Raw genomic sequence first — 22762 nt, forward strand, 5'->3', positions numbered from 1 at the left:
AAATGTTATCAAGGACACTTGCAAGACTTAAAGTTTACTTTACAGATTACAGTGCAATTATACCCAAAAAAGGTTATTCAAATGCAGCTCCTACTCATCTACAGTCTCCAAGTCTCATTTGACACAATTCTGAAAGTCAGAATTCTAAATCCTTACAAAATGAACGATGTAGAGCACAGGAATTGCTTTAAAACATGTAAATTAGAAAAGTAACATTTTTTTCTGTCAAAAAATTTGCTAATGATTTCAAAGCACTTTTAGGAAAAAGGTTGATATTTGCATAGAGAAAAGTACCTGAGCCTTTCACATTGGTGAGCTTGTACATGTAAGTGCAATCTGCTGTCAAAGTATTATGCTCTAAAGACAACATTACAGGTGGAAGATTCATTTTACTGGCATAAACTTTTCATTCCAAAGCACTGACATAAGAAATGGGTTTTCCTTAATCTGACAAAACTACACTGCAGAGTTTAGTTTAACTTTATTAGGTAAATTAGGTGTCAAAATCTACAGATTTAAGAAGTTACAAAGTTACCCAATGCACCAGGAAATTCCTGGAAGCCATCCAGGCTCACTCTGACAAATGGGACAACTTCCTCATTATAAGTGAAGTTTTCTTCTAATCACACTGTTAAACCCCATCTTTCTGAAAAAGTGAAACTACTGAGATATAAACTTACTGAAAGAGGTGTAGTTCCTTTTTTCATGAAATATATTTAACAATTCCCATATTTATTATGTTCAGCATTTTAAGTAATGCAAGAGCTAATTTAGGATTTAAAAACTTCATGTGTTATCATTTCCTCCCTGAAGGCATCCTGATTTTCTGAGTCTGTATCTCAAGTCATACACAGCTATTTAACTCCTGTGCTTTGTAAATTCACATTAAAAACAAAATACCCCAACCAAATCTAGAGAAAACATATCCCTTCAAGTCACCAAAGATGGACTAGAGAACACTAATTTTATGATTTAGATAGTTTTTGTGCTGTTTTTCATCTGTGTCATTGTTTGCAAATGAGTATTTACATTAGCAAATGCAACTTTTACAGTAAAATCAGTACCTTTCATTAATTATGGCCTACACTTATGTAGATAAATTGTACCTTTAATATTCCCACTAATATGCTAATTAATTTTTTAAAATGTATGTTTATTAGTTTTTATGTAGCTACAGGTAAGAAAACAATTTTTAGATAAAACAATAAAATTGAACTGCAAAAAATGGTTACTAGACTTTAACAAAACTACTTCAAATATCCTGTGCACATGAATAGGTTTTGCATTCAAAACTTGTTAAGTGATGATGCATTATCTATAGGAAGGGTGCAGAAGTGATGACTTTGTTGCTTCAGAGTTCAGGGCTTCAAGATTTCCACCTCTTACACCCCATTTTTAAATAAACAAACTGAATCAATAAACAAACAAACTTATGTTATTCAACATACCTAAAAGCTTCTGAACTTTCAGTGACCTATGTGAATAACGCAACTACAAAACACTGTGGATCACAAAAGCTGTCTTTAGCACTGGAAAAATGCTGCTCCTGGATGCTAAAACTAGTAAATTTCACTGGCAATGGTCCAACTTCGTATCTTTGGATCCACACAAATCTTACACACCTTATTTGCTACAAATGGTCCTCGTATTATTGCAATGATGCAACACTCAATGCATCATTGAAAGAAAAACAAGGCTTCAAAAATCTCCTTAAAAATGGGAATCTGAGGAACAAGATTGAGTTCAAAACTATCTTGAATATTGAAATGCTCTTTCTGGTTCTTCTCCTTCCTTGGTTTTAAAGATTATTTACCCGAACTGTAACAATCTGGTTTACCACCACTCCAATTAAGCCCCTTTCTATATTCTCAATTATGCTAAACACTGCTGGTTTAAAACTTGAATTATGCTACAGCTAAACACAGTCATCTTAAATCCAGCAATAGTAAGGTACATGGAACTGCTTACTGCCTTTGCAACACTTAAAATCTTTTGACTAAACATGAAGTAAGATTTGAATCAAAGACCTTTCTGAACTTGTCCTATCATTACATCACTCAATTTCTTACTTATTTGTTTTCTTACATCATTACAAGTCTGCAACAAAAAAAATTCTGTTATTTGGTTCACCTTCTTTCATCCTTGAGTTTGAGGAGTTTCAAGGTTCTAGTTATGTCTCTACTGAAATTATCTACAAAGCTACATCACCACCATCATCTGCATCAGCCTTCAATATTATCAGTTCTGTATCATGGAAGGAAAGTACATAAAGGAGCGATGTGATTTATTTCTCATGAAGATCAATGTTTGCCTCTTTGCTTCTACTCCTGCATTTATTTATAGTCCCAACTGGATGAGCGAGAAGGGTGTGTTTGTCAAATGCCATCCAGCTGATTTTTTTTTAAGCTGAGTAAAACTGAATGCTTGAAACAACATTTTTGTTGTACAACGATGGCATAACTTAATGCATCAGAAATAAAATCTTAAGGTATCACATGTCTATTTTCCATGAGTTTGCAGTGTTACCCATCTTTGGTTTCTTAGCCAATAAAACATACTCTCAGGTTTGGAAAATTCCACTCATACAGGAAAATCAATTTTATATGGGACTGATAGAGAAACCAATTTAAGTTTACAATGGATGAGTGCTCATTCTGTTCACTTATAGCAAGGCAGGAAGAGTCTCTATGAGTCTCTGCACTCATTTTCGGAGAAAAGAAAAAAACTAAACCAGTGAGTGGAAGAAAGTTCAGAACTTAGCTCCATCAGCCACAAAATCACAGGCAGCGCTGCCAAGATCATACAGAGACAAGATAAAACTGCCATTCTGTCTTTTATTATTTGACAGGACGAGAAGCAATGGGCATAAAATGCAACATAGGAGGTGCCATCTGAGCACAAGGAAACACTTTTTCACTGCAAGAATGACCGAGCACTGCCGCAGGCTGTCCAAGGAGGCTGTGGAGTCTGCATCCCTAGACAGTTCCAAAAGCCACCTGCACACAGTACTGGGCAACCTGCTCTAGATGACTCTACAATGTGATGGCCAAGGATCCCTTCCAATCTTAACCATTCAGTGACGGCAAGATAACTTGTAGTCAAAGCATTTTCTGCATACCTTCTGGAAAAACGCACTTGATTAATGTTACTTGTATTTTCTATAAGGGGCTAGAAAAAACGCAATTACCACTTGTACTTCTGGATCACATACTTGTACACCTGTATCAACAGAGAGGTGGCCTTGAAATGTGATTTAAGTAGAGGAAGGTAGAGTCTCCAAACCTCTTGGGAAGAGGATCACAAGATCTAGGTGCTATACACTCCTAGGCATATCAGTGCATCTCTACTTATTAAACAGGGTCAAACAAAACACCTGTAACCACTTAAGATAGTTTAGACAACCTTCTAAATTCAAATAAGTTTGAAATATCATTTTTGATGCCTTTGACATTTGAGTCATCTCACAACTTCCACAGACATGAAAATGTAAGTTTTTAAAGTGGAAAGTGAGCAAGAGCACGCGTTACATAAAGGCAGAAGCAATGCACCATGTACACAGAGCACCACACCCTAGCTTGGAAACAGGCAGCTGCTGTGAAGCTGGATCCCCCAGAGGATGACAAGGAGCAGTGATAACTGAGGTCTCACAAAACATCCGGCTCCTTTTGAGATTTTTCTGGAAAAATCTGCCTTAAATTTGAGTTTCCAACTGCCACAAAAAGAGTACATGGAACATCTCTAACGCAGTCCCTCTGCTCCTTGACCTCACACTTCCCCAATTACTGCCTCCTAGCAGGAAGCAAAACAGCCTTCCTCATCCCCACAGCTCCTTCCTCTCGTAAATCACACGTATCCCATCTCCTCCCGGAGCCCGGGGGCTGCCTGGGGACGGCAGGCCGGGTGCTTCGGAGCAGCCGCTTGGCAGGGGCACGGCGCCTCGGGAACGGGAAGTGGAGGTGGGGGAAGGGAAAGCCCTTCCGCGTCTCTTCTGCCTATCCCTGCCGTCCCCGCGCCCCGCACGCCGGGCGGGGGCGGCCGCGGAGACCGGCACAGCGGCCGCCGCCCCCGCCGGGCCCCGGGCGCCGCCCCCGCCGTACCCTCACCGTACAAGGCGCGGCGGGAGATGCGGCCGGGCCGGAACGGCCCTGCCCCGGCCTCAACCCCGGCCTCAACCCCGACCCTCCGCCCGCCCCTCCTGCGGCCGGGCCCGGCCACGCTAGAACAGGAGCCCCGCCGGCACGGAGGCACGGAGGACAGGAGGGCGGCGCGGCTCGGCGCAACCTAGCCACCCATCCCTACCTTCTCCTCGTCGGACAGCTGCTCCTCCAGGTCCGCCATCTTCCCGTCCGGCTGCGCCCGCCCCCTCCCGCTCCTCCTTCCCGGCAGGAAGGGCGGGACCCGCGCGCGCTCCGGCCGGAGGCGCTGCCTTGTGCGCGCGCGCGGCGGGCGGGGATCCCGGGGCGGAGGGGAGCGTGGGGAACGGGAAATGGGGGATCCCGGGGCGGAGGGGAGCGTGGGGAACGGGAAATGGGGGATCCCGGGGCGGAGGGGAGCGTGGGGAACGGGAAATGGGGGATCCCGGGGCGGAGGGGAGCGTGGGGAACGGGAAATGGGGGATCCCGGGGCGGAGGGGAGCGTGGGGAACGGGAAATGGGGGATCCCGGGGCGGAGGGGAGCGTGGGGAACGGGAAATGGGGGATCCCGGGGCGGAGGGGAGCGTGGGGAACGGGAAATGGGGCATCCCGGGGCGGAGGGGAGCGTGGGGAACGGGAAATGGGGGATCCCGGAAGGGTTTGAACTGCAAGTGGAGTTGAGGGCAGCCAGAAGTAAAACTCAAAAGGTCAATTAGTTTGGAAAAGACTTCTGAGGTCATCGAGTCCAACCTATGACGAACACCGCCTGTTAACAGAGCATGACATCAGTGCCACATCCAGTTTCTTAAACAGTTCCAGGGACGGTACCCCCCCATCTCCCTGGGCAGTCCGTTTCCATATCTAATCGCCCTCCCAGTGAAGAAATGCCTCCCAACATCCAAAATAAACCTCCCCTGGCACAGCTTAGGGCTGTGTCCTCTTGCCCCATCCCTCGTTGTGTGGGAGAAGAGACCAACCCCCAGACAGGAGGAGAATGTCCGGGTTTCAGCCCCCAGCGTAGCAGGTGCTCAGTGGGTGCCCGAGGCCCGGGCACCCCACAGGGGCTGTGGGAGGTTGCGGGAAGCTGTCTAATATCAGCAATATCAGTGACAGAAGTGCGTGAAGTGGTTTGTACTGTAGAAGATTGGACATGCAATGGCATCAATGGGAGAAAAATAAGTAGATTGGAAGTTTTTTACCTCCAGACTAAGAAATTTTGAAGAATGTCATCCAGCAGTGTGACATTGTGGCTACACAGGGATTTGGGATGATGACTTGCAAGGATTGCCTGTGGGCTAGTGGTTACTCTTTGGTAACATTTAAAAAGACAATTTCTTAATGTCCAGCACAGTGTACTTCATCTCAGTTATGATGAACAAGGAAAAGCTGATCGTTTATGGGAAAATCACAGGTGCTGAGATACACCTAAATCAGTCATGGTTAGCCATGTGAATGTGGCCAGCTTCAAGCCAAAGGATCTTGTCATGCTATGGAGTTCATCCACATCTGTCTTTCTTGCATGAGTATTTCTGCACAAATGCTGCCAACGTGCAGTAGAGCAAAATATGCCTTTATCTGTAGAATATTTTAGGGCTGTTACTCTACATGCTGTAGGAGGACTGTCACATGAAAGTGAAGGAAAATGAAATTGGACAACAAGTGGTTCAAGCCAAATGTGGGTGTTCTAATGGCACAAAGAAAGTCAGTATGTAATGCAAACATGTAAATAAAATAAGTAAAAATAATTAATGTATAGGTTGGACAACATGGCTGGTTCAGGACAGTTGAAGAAAGACTTAAAGTACCTGAAGCCATGGAGGAGAAAGATAATGGATAGTATTGTATTTATATGAGGAATAAGATAAATGACAACTAAAGCTAATGTTTGATAAGACCATTGCTAGATTTAGAGTTAACTATAGAACAGAAAATGTACATCTAAGGGATATCTGGGTTTTGAATATTTTGCAAGTTATATTATAGATTTTATATCTCAATAATAAAAGGTAATGGTCTGTAGCAGAGAACAGCATTGTACAGCATTCAGTGTCATGCAACAGTACTTTATGATTTCCACCCAGGAGTCTTAAGAGAAACTGCCTGAGGTCTGTGAAATGCATCTGTTAATTTTTAACATACCTTGGGATTTGCCAGCTGGGGGATGTTGCCATATATTGCCATAGGTGTTGCTTTATTTAATATGTATCAGGAAGGTAGTTCAAAAAGGTAGAATATCTTCTTACCTAAATGTGAACAGTTTTCTTGTAAGTTACTATATCTGTCTGTTGGATATACCATGTTTACACCAGATTTTTCTTGGAAGTTTGCTGAAACTAACATTATGAAGTGAATGATTCAGAGGAGGTCTGTTCACATCATAGAAACTGATGGGAATCTTCTTAATAGTACCCACACAGGTACTTTACTGTGACCTTAGGAGTTAATGGGAAATGAATAATCGTGCAGAAATAATGTGACTTTGTATTTTGTGACTAAAGTATTTTGGACTGTTTGTGTGTCTCCTCAGGAAGGATATGGAAATTTCAGAGGGATTTTAAAGGACGACTGAAAATAACCCTGGAGATGCAGAAAAAATTTCAGGATATGAGGCTTAAGGATGTCAAGATTGAGAAGTGATTTTGGATATAGCAGTGATACATGAGTTAGTTTGGAATTTAAACACATCTTCTATGAAGTCATATATCTCTGCCTGCTGTTTTAAATTGAATACAGCCAATTTCCAACCAGTAAATCTCATATACAAAATTAATATTTTTTCATGTGTCAGTGTCTCTACACATTGATCTAAGACTAATTTGCACTACAATTACATACAGAACAGCAAAATAAACTGTTGCTTACTAGCTAGCTCATGTTAGCAGCTGTCTAGTCCTACTGTGTGAAGCTTGCTGTGGGCTAGCAGATCTGTCTGATGAGCAGCATGTGGTTTAGTGATGTAGTGGGAGAAAAGTTAATTAATTATAAAAAGAACACACCCACTCCCCAAACAACAGCTGCTGAGTTTTACTTAATCTAATCAGACATAGTAGAGCTACCAGTCAAGTACTGTGCTATTTTGCTGAACTGCTTCTGTCATTTTTTTCTGTATTGAGTCTGTAGAGCCAGACCCATGGCCCTTGAATAGCACAGGGAGGAAGAGCACAGAGGTCCTCACTGCAAGTTCTCCCTGCAGGGCTACCAGTATGGCTTGAGAGAAGTGCAGTTTCTGTGCTGAAGCCATCCTGAAGATTGGCAATGAGGTGATTAGGCGTAGTGGTTAGCACAGCACACCTCTGTCCTTCTGCACTGGCCCTGAACATTGAGATAAACAATGCAGAAAAAAATAAATCACGTTTTCATTCTTCTTCATCAAGGCAGGTGATTGACACTTTATCTATTGCACCTGCTCAAAGGACAAACTCCTGAGAGATGTATTTGGGACCTACTTGTTTAACCTGGATGATGTACTACATTCTGTATATTTTCTGTAGTGAAGGATGTTTTATGAGAAGTCACTAATCTTCTTTGCTTGACAGTACTTCCTTTTACATTTCGGCAGGAAATCAGGATTCTTTCTTCAGAGAATTTTGGATTAAGGCCTTTTGCAAGTCTGCAAATCTTATCAAACAATACATTCAAGGAGTCAAAGGACAGGTAAAGAAAATAAGTTGGCCACAATAGACAACATTTTAATAGCTAACAATGTGGCTTTTAAAAAGCTAACATACTAAGACAGCAAAAATAACTAACACATTTGGAGAAACCTACAATCAGATCCCCTGTGTCTGAAGAATACAGGCTACAGAATCAGTAGAATGGTCAAATGAATCATTGGTAAAAAAAAAGTTTTGTTGAGTATTTAAAATTGGATTATTGGGGAGTATTTTTGATACATAGCTGATAAACACCCGAGTCTCAGCTCACAACCCTCTGCTTCTATCAACAGGGAGAAATAAGCACTCCGAAGGTGAGATTCATCTGACCTAGTTAAGACACCTGTCTTAGGACAAGGTTATTGTCTATATGAGTTCAGATGCAGCTGTCTAAATATTAGGTACCTGTATTATGACAGCCAAATCCCCTTTTACTGGTAGAAGATCAGAAGGAAAGAAGGTGATGGACCAGTGAAGATGCACAAGGGCCAAGGGAAGAGCGCAAGAGGCAGCTGAAGTTAAAAAGCTAAGGGAAAGCAGAGAGGCCTACACTTGTAGTTCAGCACTGCTCTGTGCTCCCTAGGGAAGCTGAACTCAAAGTGGTAAATCACATATTTATACACAAAGGACTTTGTACCAAGAGGGCTGTACTTCTGTACTGCCTTTATTGCAGCTCCTACTCAGACATCAGGAATGCTGTATTGGTAGCTATTGATAATATGGAGATAGAGTAGGATTAGGATTAACAAAGGAAGAGGACAGGCTGGGCATTAGGAAACAGACCAGAATCAAAGTGTAAGGGTTCTGCACCCCATAAAGAGGACCCTTAAGATAGCAGTGTGCCTTACGGCAAGTCCAAAACTTCTCCAGCCTGAACCAGTCTCACTCTCTTTTGGTGTACCTATTTGTTTGCCTTTGCTCTGTACCAGGATAGATTGAGAAAGCAGCAGGAGAAAGCAAAACAGGGGAGAGCAAAGGAGCTGGAGCACTGCTTTCCCAGCCATCAAATTGTTACAGTAATAGAGCAGTAGCTCACAGGATTGAACAGCCACCTGATTTTGAAATGCTTCATGAGAAAGCATAAAAATTCCTTTCCTTCCCTCTTGCTGAGCCTGGTTCTTGCTTATATTTTTAGTTATTCCTTTCTCAAAAAAAAAAAAAAAAAAAAAAAAAAAAAAGAAGGAAGTGTAGTCTTCTAGCTGGATTTATTTACTTTAGTTCTAAATGAGACATTGTTTGGCAATTTTATTTTTCAACAGGAAATGGTAAATGTGCTGATTTGTTTAATGAAGTTGAGTTTCACTCTAGGAGTCCAAATTCCTCTTTTGTTTTATTCTCTGTCGACCTGAATGTCTTACGTAGATAAAATCTCAATAAAGATAAACCATTCAAGCAGATGTGAGTAAAGAGCTGAGAATTTCTGGGCTAGGGTAGAGAAAAATGCCTCACAGAGTCAGTGGTACTTCATGCTGCTTAACAGTGGTGTGGGGCCTTAATTTTTGATCTTGTGAACATATTGGAAGAAATAGTAGGAAGAGAAGGTTGGATTTTGAAATAAAATAATTTTATTTTTGAATGTTGGGCATCTGAATCATAAACAGCATAAGCACTTGAGCACACTTACTTCTGACCTCAATAATAGTCCTGAATGCTGAATACTTGTGAAAGTTAGGACAGCATCCGAATGTTCTTGTTTATTTAACATTATTTCTGTTATCTACTTTTCAAACAGTTACCATGTTGTGTATTGATAAAATCACACTGATCTATTAAAACATGTTTCTTTTGTTTGTGTGATTTTTTTTGTTTGATTGTTGGCTGTTTTTTTTTTTTTTTGTTGTTGTTGTTTTGTTTTTCCTTTTTTGTTGTTGTTGTTCTGCAGTGATCTGTTTAATCAAAGACTGGTTAAGACAGTGGTGTAATTTGCCTGTAGCAGTCAGGACTTACCTGTGGCCTTAGAGCCCAAGATCTGCTTCCTTGGGAGATCTGTCATTTCTTAACACTGCACTGGAAGACAGTGAAACCCCATTAGATGTAAAAGATACTGGAGAATTTATCTTGCCATTTGATTTTAGCAGAAGTAGTCCTATATATGACTGTAGTAATTGCATTGTTCTCAGTTTTCTGTTGTCATAGAAAATTTGAGACTGCAAGAGAGCCAAGATTTTACCCGCTTGGATTCTGAAGTTGATGATTGTGAATAAGGTCAGGTAAATAAAATGCGCAGGAATCAAGGAATGTTACAGATAAGTGCACAATGTGTCTGAGGGAATGATAAGTTTTATATACTATACATTGCCCAAAGATAGCATTCAACTTGTTTGACTTAAACCCCTTACATTTTCTTAATCTGAGGCCTCAATTCTACACTTAATCTGGTTTATAATGGTACAGAGGTCTGTTGCAAAGATTAATATCAGAGGCATAACAAAGTTAGTGCAGGAATTAGCCAATGTATTTTTAATTTAGTAAGTTCAAAACAAGCATTATTAATCAACAAATGCTTGTTTTGAACTCAGCTGTGACCAGCTTCATAGGCTTAATATTGACAAACCCTTATTCAGTTGTTTAAAAGGAAGAATTTGCCCCCCCCCCCCAAGTATTTCCACTGTTCATTATCTCAATGGGAATGAGTTTTTGATTAGATTAACAATTCTGTTTATTCCCGAGAAGTTTGTAAAGAGGGAAAATGCTTTTTGTTGTTGCAGTAAATTGCGTTATAGGGGTTGTTCTCCCTCAGCTGTCATGAAGACAATTGACAAACCTCTAATGCAAACCCAGAGAAAATACATCCCACCATAATGTCCCCAGCAACTCCCCAAGAAGTAACTTTTTGGTTAAGAAGAGCAACTCAGAAAAAAGGTAACAAAGATTAAAGGTCTGATTTTACTAGTTTAATTTCTCCAATCTCAAGAAATGCACAAAGGAATAAATCATTATACTTACTAAAAAAAAAAAAAAAAAGCTGTAATTTTCCTCTTTGTGGCACTTTAGAAAGCATTTTGTATGGACTAACTGGGAATGGAAAACCTCAGAACTGTAACTGCATTTTGGTAGTAAATAATAGTTCACTAAAATTTTTTAATATCTAGATGAACTATTTTGAACCAAAGAAAATGCTTTTGACCCTGAAAGGGAACAAAGTTTTATTCCACACACGCTTTCCATGTTTTCCAATTTTTAGAGAATTGCATTTGCTCCATACCTGTGCCTGTTTTAATTCCTGTTGCAGTGCTATAATGATATCCCTGACTGATATGGATCAGTAGTAGTCTGAGAAAAAGCCTAGTGCACATGCTTCCCAAATGGTAAGCTCAGGCTTTTGCAATCTGTGGAAAGTTAGTGCAAATACTGTGCTCCACTTCCTTCCTCACAGTAAGATTTTGAAGTTCTGGTTTTAGTCTCTCATGTCAGATCACAAAATGCAGCAAAAAAAGAAGTCCCATCTTTCTGTTGTGATGTGTAGGATGAAGTGATGAAGAGCTACAAGCAGAAGTGGGATATCTAGATATATAAAGTAACACCATCTAGAGTGATGAAGAGGGTTCTCTAGTCACCCTATTATTTGTTTTTTAAATTTTTGTGGCCCTTAAAAGTAATTTTTAGGGAAAGGGGAAAGAAGAGCAGCAAGGTGCCTTTATAGATGGTTCAGGTACAACACAGGACAAGACAGTTTTCTTGGAATTTAATGGTAGCAGAAGATGAGAGTTTGATAACCTATGAAAGATGTAGAAGGAAAGATGGTGGAGGTGGTAAGACACAGGTGGACCACTGCCTTCCTGTGCTGCTTGCTGACACGATGATATGAAGAGCTGTTTTTAAACCTGGTTGTGCTTACATACAGAACTGCTGTAACTGAGTCCAGCTTCCTTATACAACTTGTGTCATCACACATACTTTTCTGGCCTTGTGCAGTACATGATGGTTGGAGCTGTATATGTTAATTTCTGGTGGTTTTAGCTCTTCATTGCCACTTGTTTCTGGGTTTGGCTCTACATTCCTTTTAGTCACAGTCTTTGTTCTGAGCCACGTCAGACTGCTGATTCCACCGTTGCTCGCTGCCTTGTCGGCTGGGAATTCTCCTGGGAGCCAGGGAAGAAAGAAAAGACCCGGGAAAGGAGTCGGGAAGTGAGAAGGTGGGGAGAAAACAGAAGCAGATCTCATGTACTTTTTTCCTTTTTGCCCTTCCCAGTTTCCATGCAATATAGCCTGTCTCTTGTTGTGGGCTGTATTCCAGGGAAGGATTTTTCAAATGGTCTGTTAATAAACCCTGATTGAGTCTTGAAAGTCTGTTGAAGCTCTCTAAACCTGGCCAAAATTGGGGTTTTATTGTGTGTATGGTGGACAGCTTGGTGGGGTCACATGCTGGTGACCAGCCCTGCTCATGGCAGAGGCTGGGAAGGACAGTGGTGAGGGCCTGAGCCTGCCCATGGCACAAGGTGGAGAGGAATGGACTAAAATGGGCCAGGTCCATGTCATAGCAAGGGTTTTATGTTTTAACATTTATAGGAATTTCTCTTGGCCAACCAAAACAAATAGTGAAGAGTTTTCAGTGAATGTCAATGGACTAATTCCCCTGATGTCAGGGAGAAGCTCATGAGTAATGCTGCAAAGTCTGAAGGATGTGTGCTTGACTTCTGTGCATGCTGCACACATCTGTGTACCCAATGTCAAGTGAGATATGCCTGACACTATATTTTATGGATTAAAGATTGTTTTTATACCAGGCTATAGGTAAAAAAATCCCAGTGAAATATGAATCCTTAGGGTAGAAGGGCATCTGAGGCAATTGGCACAGAGATTGTAATCCTTCTTTTCCTGCTGCAGGATATACAGCCTTAATTTTATGGTCTCTTTTGTAGTTTAAGGCAATCTATATTAAAAGCTGACAATGAATGTACTTTAGTGTAGTGGAGAGGGCCAAATATGATGCTAGATACAGTGGGAGGACTGTATAGGATTTTGGGAAAAGGGAGCCAAATCTGTATTCTCTCTACCTGCAAGGGAGCCCTGGATGTAGGTACAGACTGAGGAATGAGGTGCTGGAATGCAGCGCCGCAGAAAGGGACCCGGTGCTCCTGGTCAATGGCCAGTTGAATGTGGGTCAGCAGTGCCCTGGCAGCCGGGAGGGCCAACCCTGTCCTGGGGTGCATCAGGCACAGCATCACCAGCCAGGCAAGGGAGGGGATTGTCCCCTCTGCTCTGGGGCAGCCTCACTGTGAATGTTCTGGGCAGTTTTGTGTGCCACAATATAAGAAAGATACAAAGCTATGAGAAAGCATCCAAAGGAGGGTCATGAGGAAGGTGAAGGGCCTTGAGGGGAAGCCATGTGAGGAGAGGCTGAGGTCACTTGTTCTGTTCAGCCTGGAGAAGAGGAGACTGAAGGGAGACTCATTGCAGTCTGCAACTTCCTCATGAGGGGAAGAGGAGGGGCAGGCACTGATCTCTTTTCTCTTGTGAACAGTGCCAGGACTTGAAGAAACAGCATGAAACTGAGTCAGGGGAGGTTTAGGTTGTATGTTCAGAAAAGATTTTTCACCGAGAAGGTGTTTGGACACTGGAACAGGCTCCCAAGGAAGTGTTCACAGCGCCAGCCTGACAGAGTTCAAGAAATGTTTGGACAGTGCTCTCAGGCACATGATATGATTCTTGGGGTTGTCCTGTTCAGGGCCAGGAATTCGACTTAGATGATCCTTGTGGGTCCCTTCCAACTCAGCATATTCTGTGATTCTAATAAAAAGCTTTGAAACATATGCAGAAATTTTTATCTCTTTTAGTACATATTATAAAGATTATAACTTGGGTTGAAAAAGACTTTAAAGATCACCTAGTTGTGCCCTCTCCCCCCACTTTGCCTGCCCCTGCAGTGATCAGGGCTACTTTCCCCTAGAGCAGCTTGTTCAAAGCACCATCCAGCCTGGCCTTCAGCACTTGTAGGGATGGGGCATCCACAGCTTCTCTGGGTAACCTGTTCCATTGTCTCACCACTCTCACAGTAAAGAATTTCTTCCTGATATTAAACCTAAACCTGCCCTCTTTCACTTTAAAGCCATTCTCCCTTTTCCTGTCACTCCAGACCCTTGTAAAAAGTCCTTCTCCACCTTTCCTTTACGCCCATTCAGGTACTGGAAGGATGCTGTAAGCTCTCCTTGGAGCCTTCTCCAGGCTGAACAACTCCCCTCTCAGCCTGGATAACATCTAAAAATAACAGAAATGATTCAGTGTAGCTGTTTTGAAAGAAAATTATTTAGAACCTGAGAATTAATGTCAATGTAGAACTTTATTTCAGTTAATTCACAGTCAGTAGTTAAATCTACTAAGTAGATTTAACTGTGAGGTTTTATTAATAATACAAATGTAAATATGATGCAAGACGGTCTTTGTCTGGAAGTTATATATTCCCTACTGGTAAGCCTCAGGACCTCAGGCAAATAGAGTGTGGCATTAATTTATCAGTCCTTTTCCGTTAGCATTAGGAAATAGTGAAATAAAGAGTGATGTGATTCTGTGTGATGCTCTGACCACAGCAACGCACTAGATGGCACTGTTGGTTTTAGTTTTACTGCTGCCTCTTCTCGGGAACTTAATTAGCTCCTTTTGAAAACAAACATGCTGTTTCAACAGAGGGTCAGTGTACATTGTTCTGGGCTGCTGCTTTTATATTTATAGTCATGTAATCAATATGTTGGAAGGGTAATTAATTTTTAACTTCAAGCCAATTGTAGATCAAATGCCACTAGAGTTACTGGGTGGAGACAGTTTAATTTCCTTTGAAGCAATGATACTGATTAGCTCTAAAGGGTTTTCAGTGAGTTGCTAGAGATCCAGAAGACCTTTTGCTTTGAAATACCCGTGTTAACTTTAAAGTAACACCATTACTGTGATACAGATTAATGAGTGGTGGCATAATTCTGATAAAGTTCCACTCACGTACTTGCTATATTTTGTCAATTCCTATTTCTAAGCAGCTTTATCTGCTTTGACTATTCTGTTCCTATCAAAGGAATGGTACAAAGTAAGCATTAAGTTGATCAAACTGACTTTCTGCTTTTTATCCCTGTTCTCTCATTATCTGTCTTTGGGGACTCTAGAGGCCCATGGCTGAGATGTGACCATCTGCACTACAGCATACTGGAAGGATGGCATGAAAAGCTGGGGTATTTTTTGAAATCTTTCCAACCCATGCTTGTCAGACATGCCGGTGTCCTGGCCTCCTGTCCTTTTCTCCTACTGTCTAGGGCAGCTCTGTCTGTCTCTCAGGTTCCTTACTTGGAGATGCTTGCTAGCTTTCAGTGCTCTTTCAGTGCTTTCAGCCCATCCCCTTGATGCGTCCTTTTCCTCTGAGCTAACCTTCCTTGATCATATTTTCATCTGTTCACTCTTTCATCTTCTTCTTTGTCTCTGTTCTTCAACATCCAAGCAAATTGGAATCTCAGTGCTCAACTCTCTATCCCTGTCTTACAACTTTAACACCTTCCTTCTCTTTTTTGTAATCAATAAATGAGCCATTTTCATGGATAGGCTATTGATCCCTTCTCTGGCTGTTTGGATTCTTTCTGATCTTGTGTCTTTGCTTTCCATTACATAAAAATCTTACTACAGGCTCTGACTATCTGCTCTTGGGCAAGTCTCAGAGCCTCTCTGCTGTCCTCATCGTTGTTGATCTCTTGGCTGACTTTTGAGACTTTGATCACTTAATTGGATTTCATGCTGAGTAAAACCACGGGCACTGGTTTAATCTGAAATTAAACTTTTGTTTAGTCTAACATTAAAAAATAAGGTCAATTTCAAAACAAAAAATATTTCCGTTTCTCTTAAAAAAGCCAGCCTCTTGTATTTTTATGTTTAAACTATTAATTTAATTCAGTCTGGCCTGAGCAAATATTTCTGTCCTTTCAAGTCATACTTTTGAGTAAATCTTATCAATTAATGGAACTATGTTACTGAGCTGTGCTGCAAATGTCTCTGATTTCTGCTGGAACCAAGAATAGCCCTCAGTATAGATGGACACAGCCATCAGATATTGAGACTAGTCAGAATTTTAACCTTTTCAGGAAGACAAAACATCATAATTAGGAAAATGATCAGCAGAGGTTAGGGTCCACACCATTACATTTTCTGTTAGAAATTAATATTGTGACTAATAAAGGCAGGACTACAGTTAGTGCAGCAGACTGTTCTGTAGACTGTAGCTTACAGTTGTTTGTAAGATATTAGATTAAGATCATGAAATTTATTCTAGTTTTGAGACAAACTAGAGATGGATATATGCAACATACAAGAAGACTGAAAACTCAATTATCATAACCGCAAGAACTGAAAAGAAAAATCTGTGCTGTCTTCCTGTCTGCCGGTTCTACAGGATCCATTTTTCCAGTGATCTTAGTCACAGTGCTTCAGAGTAGTACTTTTGTCAAATTTGAGCATTCTGGGGAGCTGTGGGGTGGCAGAAGAACATATCCCAATGTATTTACAGTAGAGGGAGCTGATGGTCAGTGTGCTTGCCTGTGAGTTTTAACTGCTGTGCCAGTCTTTGTACAGAATAAGCCATTACCAGTGTGTGTGTAAGCACTGCTGAAGAATCAGCTTCTCTCAGGAATTTGAGAGAACTTCATCCCTTGCCCACTGGCTGCAGTCTCACAGAACTTTCTGTCAGGGTCAGTGGCCTCAGAGAGCACTTGTTAGAAGGAGACACCTCCTGAGGCCCTTGGGCATTTTTTCCATGCATCAGGTTTGACATGAGAGAGAGAGTGGCAGGAGGGTTGGTATAATATTGCAACCGTGGAGCCTCAGTGCATCTCCTCCCTCACCTACCCAAGTCTAATGTTTCCATCTTTCCAAATATCATAATTCCCTATTACACCATGAACAATGTCTCTATTGTGCTCTTAGCTTTGCTCTGCTTCCTGAATCTGGCCTGTTTTCTGCCTGACACGTCTATGAATAAGTGCTCAAGAAATTGCTTTTTGTACAGCTCCCTTTTTAGAAGCCAGAGGTCTCTCATTCATTGGTATTGTCTGGCTGGATTATGCAAGTTATTCAAAGTTAATGGATCAAAGATAGTTAAAATAGAAACAAAGGAAGTGTGAAACCACTAAATACATATGTATTTAGATATATGTATTATGTAAAATGAATGTAATATTCTTTTAATGCAGGCTGAGGTATAAAGGATTAGGGTTCCAACTAACTTGAGCTCCTGCTCCTGGCTTTGCTCTAGCTCCTTGGTTAAAAGTTGCTTTCTTGAGGCAGATTTCCTGAGTGCAGTGGTTCAACAAAGGTAAGCACAAAAGAATGAGTTAGGGGAAGGACATAATCTCAAGACAAAAGTAGGATACAGACTTATAAAAAAGAGGATTGTATCAGTGTATTGTAGACCCATCTAACTTGTATGACCAGAAAGATCCTCAGGCAAGTTACTTATTTGCCTTGTTTGCACCTAGAGCCACGTTTCTCAATCTGTTTGTGGAAAAAACCTCTAAGCACTTAATGTGCTGTAGTACATTGTTTGTGCAGGCAACTTGGGTTATATTATTGGTGACTTAGTTTAGCCATGAGCAACGCGGCTGCTGACCTAATCACTCTATAAAATGGTACATTTTGGGAGTACCAAGTTTATCTCTGGCACTACATTTTAGAGGGAAAGAAAGAAACTGGGAAGAGCCAGCAAGAAGAAACTTAATATGTTAAGAAAATAAAGGCTATGACTAAGGGATGAAAAGATTTTTTAATCTGAGAAAAAAAAGATTAAGATGGGGCATCTTTGCTGAATTTTTTTTCTGTAGAAAACCTGACTGTTGTTTGTTGGCTATGTAGTCAGTGTTGGGACAAAAAGAAGGATACGGGTCTCATACCAAATGAGAAAGATTTAGAAAAGAAATCCAGGAGAACTCTTTTCACTATACAAATAATGAAACCTTGAAATCCTTGTAGCTTGTACAAGTGGTTTTTAAAAGAAAACATTAGACAAATGTTTGCCAAGGCAGCTTAAGTGTGTCTACTCTTAGTGACATAGGTTGGACCAAACAACCTCCTGATGCATCTTCCAGCCTTGTATTTCTGTGCAGGTGCTTTGAAATGTATTCATGAAAAGCACTCTCTCCAAACTAGGTAGTAGTATTCATTATAATAAAGGAAAACTTGTATCTCCAAAATTGGTTCTTTCTGCTAGTTCTCTAGTCAGCTTTCCTCCTCAGGCCTTGGCAGTAGGCATTATCATAGCAGGCTGAAATTTTCATTAGCGGTTTAATCAGAGGAGTGTTTGATTAGAAGCATCATCAAAGGAGACAAGGAGGCTTTTATGAAGACACTTATACAATTTTCAGTATTTCCTAAACACAAATTATTTTGCTAATAATTTCCTTAACAAGTCTTCCTAAGAGTGATTGATTTTTGAGCCGTATGCTGTGATCTGCATTACTGTTTAATACCTTCATGTTGAACAGTGTACTGATATTAGCTGATCACAGAGGTAGGATGGATTTGATGCTTTTTCAACAGCTTTTTATCAGTTTTCCCATGTCTTGAGTTAAAAATGATTGTAGGCTGAGGAATATCTCTCATATTCTCTAAGTGTAGCTTGGCTCTGTAGGAAGATGTGATATATATGCAATCTGTACCTGAAGAAAACCCACTGCACAACAGAAGTGTTTGCATTTGTGGATACCTTTCACACACATGAAAAACATAACACTAGCATTGCAAAACATAGATAAGCCAAAGCAGCAGCCCTCCTTGTTCAGATCCCCTGTATCTGACAGCTTACTGCTCAGTTCTGCTTTACTACTGAACAGAAGTTCCCTTGCAACTGTGCAAATATGTCACTTTATGCTCAGATATTTGGAACTTGCAGTACATCTGGGAAGTGAAGAAATGCTGGGAAGCGTTTCAGATATTGCAGTTGAGCACTTCAAACAGATGGCTTTTTTCCAGAGAGAGCTCTTCCAGCTTTTAAAATTTCTCCTCATAAAATTTGACCTAGCTACTTAGGAGTATTAGTTAGAGTGGTGGGGAGGAGTGGCATTAAACTTGTAGAAAATAGTGTAGGGTACCTTGAGCAGTAAAATCCTTTGATCTTCTTTCAGTCTCTAATTTCCTGATTGTGGCTGAATGTAGAAATGCTGGAAAAAGTTTCTGTATTCTCATTCAAGTGATAAAGGAAGTTTGGTGGGTTGGTTTTTGTTGATTTTTTTTCACTGAGATGAGACCATGTTGATTTGAATTCAGGTTGAAAATACCAGAGTGTTGATCCTGTATGTTGTACTTTATGAATGAGTCATGAGTCTGTTTTATACTATCTACTTGGCAGACTAGTGCAGAAGCACAATATGAAAAATATGATCTAAACCAAGCATTTCATTAAGCAAAGACATTTGTTACTGGCTTTTCAGTATGGGCCATTAACCTTCATGGACGCTACTTTCCCTGCAACGAAGTTACTATTTTAACACCATTCACTATTTTATGCAGTAAAATATATAACTACATAAATTTTATGGTAAGTACTATAGAGACTCCAGAAGGGGAGTCTTGAGAGAAGTGCTGTGTCAATAATGATTTGTTCATCACAGTAGTAATAATATAAACATATTGTTCATCACCATCCAGACCTTATCTTCCTATTTAGAATTATCTACAGAGAATAATATTGGGTAGGTATTCGTGCACAGAACTTCCATGTGATGATGCCTTCTTGGTAGTGTGAAGATACTAGAGGCAAAGACACAAAACCTGTTTTAGGTGCCCAGAATGGGCAATAGAATTTCCCTTAATTTATCCAAATGAATTCACAGATACATTTTGAAGCTCCTAGATACATGACATAGATTTGAACATATTTTAAAATAATTTACTTTGTATTTTTGTGATGGTCTTAAGAAAATCCTGCTGATACAAATTAATAATAAGATTCCTAGCAAAATTATTTTATCACTGTTATTGCAGATGTATAGGTATTTTTTCAGGATATTATTGAGTAAACTTAATATTCATAAAAAGAAGTAGAAATAGTCCTGACATAGATGCCTTTTGTTTACCTGCATTTTATACAGCAGGCCAGGTTGCACCTTTTAATGAGGTGAGTTTGTTTTCATCACTTCAGTGACATGATTCATGGGAATTGCATGGGAATGACAATTTTTTACCCTCTTCCCATCTGATTCAGAGCTACTGTTCAAAAATTCTGCAATAATAGCTGCAACAATTTGGTGCTCAAAGCTATATGGAGGACACAGCAGTGCTGGAGCATTTTTACAGTTATTGAGCTATTGACCTTTGAGGGAAATGTTTCAATGCTGTTGCAGTTCTTGTGCCCATGTGGCAGATATATCACATAGGCATGGCTAGTGATTTAGCAGACCAGGTAATTTCAATAGATAAATTTCCAGTAACTGACAATGAATGAAGAAGCTATTAATTTAATTACATTTCTCTACAAAATGCACTTTCACATGGTGAAGGTGTTTTTAACTTCTGATGATGGTTGTCATTCCTGTAGCAGTCTTCTCTTCTAAGGTTTGCTTAAAGAAACTGGTAACATACAATTGGAGTTGGATGTGGCTCACTCCTTGTTATGTTCCACCTGCTGACGAGTGTGTATGCATTGTCACATCTTTCCGTATGTTTGCCATCAATTCCCCACCATGAGCTCCATCCAACAGGCTGCAGCCCCACTGTCTTTCTTAAACTCCCGTTATTTTATATTGAGCCACACAAGATAGAGAATATTACACTGTTTTCTGGAGGGCTTTTTTTCCTTCCTAATTAATTTTCAAACTCTATTTTTAGCATTTGAGTTCAGTTTTGTCACACTTGCAAAGCATGCCAACTGCCCCAGTGAGCTGCAGCCTCCTGGCAGTTGAGGTATCCATGTTTGGTCATGCACCCTGAAGTTTTTGGCAATAACACTTTTCACATCCTAAAGGAGGATATTCAACTGTCATTTGTGCCAGAGAGGGTCTCACTGTGTGCTTGATAATTAGAACCTGGCATGGTGTTTGTAGGAGTGCACAGAGCGTCAGAGGCCCGAGCAAGGATGCCTTCCCTGTTAAATTGTAATGCATGTAAGAAAACGGTTGGCAGATAGTGATGAACCTCCAAAGAGCACCGGGCTGCATCAAAGTACTTCCTACTGCATCAGAAAAGTACATGCGAACCAGAGGGTCTCCCTGGGCTGAATATGGCAAGGATTTACCTTCTACTGAGGGTCTCTCCCCAGGCATTGTGTGTAGCGAGGAGGCTGCTGGCTCTTGAAAGGAAAACACCAAAATGAATAGTAACAGCAGCCACAGCAGCAGATTTTCTTACAAAACAGAAATCTTTTCTGTCCCCCAGGAGGTCATGGAGTGGCTACAAGTGCTTAGGCTTAATCAGAAAGACTCTTCTGGTATCTTCACTGTAAGCAAATGCACCCGTAGTCTTAGCAGGTGGGTGGGGATTGCAAAAGGGAAATTCAGGTTTAGTGTCAGAGCACAGTTCTGGAGTGAGAGACTGATTTCCACTGGGCTGGTGTCTGTTGAGCCAATAAAGTTTTTCTGAGTTCTCCCTGCTGTCCGTGAGATCACAATTTCTTGTAAATGTTTTTACTAATCAGTTTGGCACAATCCTAAGATTTCCTGTGTCTTTCTTTCATGCTCGGAATACTCAGTTCATGACCTGTTTGTTAAAAAGAATAGAAATTGGAATTTTCAGGAATAGATGTTTTGCTTAGTGAGTAAAAAACCTATTATGATTTCTATTTCATTTATCTGCTATGACCTTTTCCTCTGATATAGTATTATGGTTAAATCCCAGAAATCAAATTTCGGAAGGGTGAGTTTGATTTTTAGGTACAAAATTATTTTGCGGCTCTTTTGCAGTTTCTCACATGTACTGTTTTTGCCACTGCAACCTCATAATTTATTTACATAAAGCATGTACATCTCCATGACTGATTTTAACAACAGAGAGAATATTAGCAATATGCTAAGCCTTAGCAACCCAGTGGTACTGTGTACCATTTTCCTTTGTTTTGGAAAGCTTTAATATTGTTGGATGTATTAAAAATCTTCTTTAATAGAGGCAAGTTACTCTCGATGGATTAAAAATCTTCCTAAATAGAGGCAAATGACTCTCAATGGTTGAGTTAACAGTGCACTCAAAAAGTTGGTGTGAAATCAACAGGAAAATTTCTGTGGGGTGAGGATATCCCTCCCTATTTTCCAGTGTCTTGGCTTTTGTGTAGGCTCTTGTGTAGGCCAAACATGCAAGTTTTTGACCATAGGCCCCATGCACTGTTAATATTCCTGCGGTGGGAAGTCTGCCAGTGTAAGTCAGCTGCAGATCTGCTGCAGTGTGTACCTGCGATAATCAAAATTACTAGGATGAAAAACTGAGCATGGGAAGCTTGTGATTCTGTTGACCCTTTCAAAAGTGCAATATATAGCATCCCTGAGAAATCATGAGAAGTAATCAGAGGAATGTGTTACAAATCTGGTATTTAACTTCAGACCATCATTTGACTGTATGTTACGCTGGTTTAGATTGAAGACCCTGGTATTAATAGCAGACTTTTTTAAAGCCTTGGAGATTTTTTTTACTGACTTTTCAGGGAAATCCTGAAAATTTATTGGAAAGTAAATTAAATATAAATAATTAGAATAAAAAATTGGTCTTGTGACATAGCAGAATGTTTTCATTCTTAGCTACTATTTTCAATGCATTTTTCACAGAATAAAAGATTATTTAGGGTTAGAAGAGATCTCTGGAGATCATCAAGTCTGATCTTTTCCCTGAAATATACCTGGAGGTAAAACTGAGATTATGTATTTTTTGTAAGAATATGTCTGGAGAAAATGTGTTTTGATGTTGGGTTTTCCTGATATTTTGAAATGACAGGAGCATATAAATACTGTTTTTAATCAGCTGAGATCACAGAATTAACTAGGTTGGAGATCTTTGAGACCACTGAGTCTAACCTATGACCTAACACCACTTTGT

The 22762-nt window shown here is 40.4% G+C and overlaps 1 protein-coding gene across 1 annotated transcript in view; it reads right to left on the minus strand.

Moving 5' to 3' along the window:
• The window catches only part of CAPZA2 (capping actin protein of muscle Z-line subunit alpha 2), a 29791-nt gene extending 25389 nt beyond the window's left edge, over positions 1–4402 (minus strand). Inside the window, exon 1 of the mRNA XM_068189912.1 lies at positions 4300–4402. Coding sequence (XP_068046013.1) covers positions 4300–4338 — 39 coding nt within the window. The 5' untranslated portion in view covers positions 4339–4402. The remainder of the gene's footprint in view (positions 1–4299) is intronic.
• Between the last annotated feature and the right edge of the window lie 18360 nt (positions 4403–22762).

The sequence above is a fragment of the Anomalospiza imberbis genome, chromosome 5, assembly GCF_031753505.1.
Source record: "Anomalospiza imberbis isolate Cuckoo-Finch-1a 21T00152 chromosome 5, ASM3175350v1, whole genome shotgun sequence".
Taxonomy (NCBI): Eukaryota; Metazoa; Chordata; class Aves; order Passeriformes; family Viduidae; genus Anomalospiza; species Anomalospiza imberbis.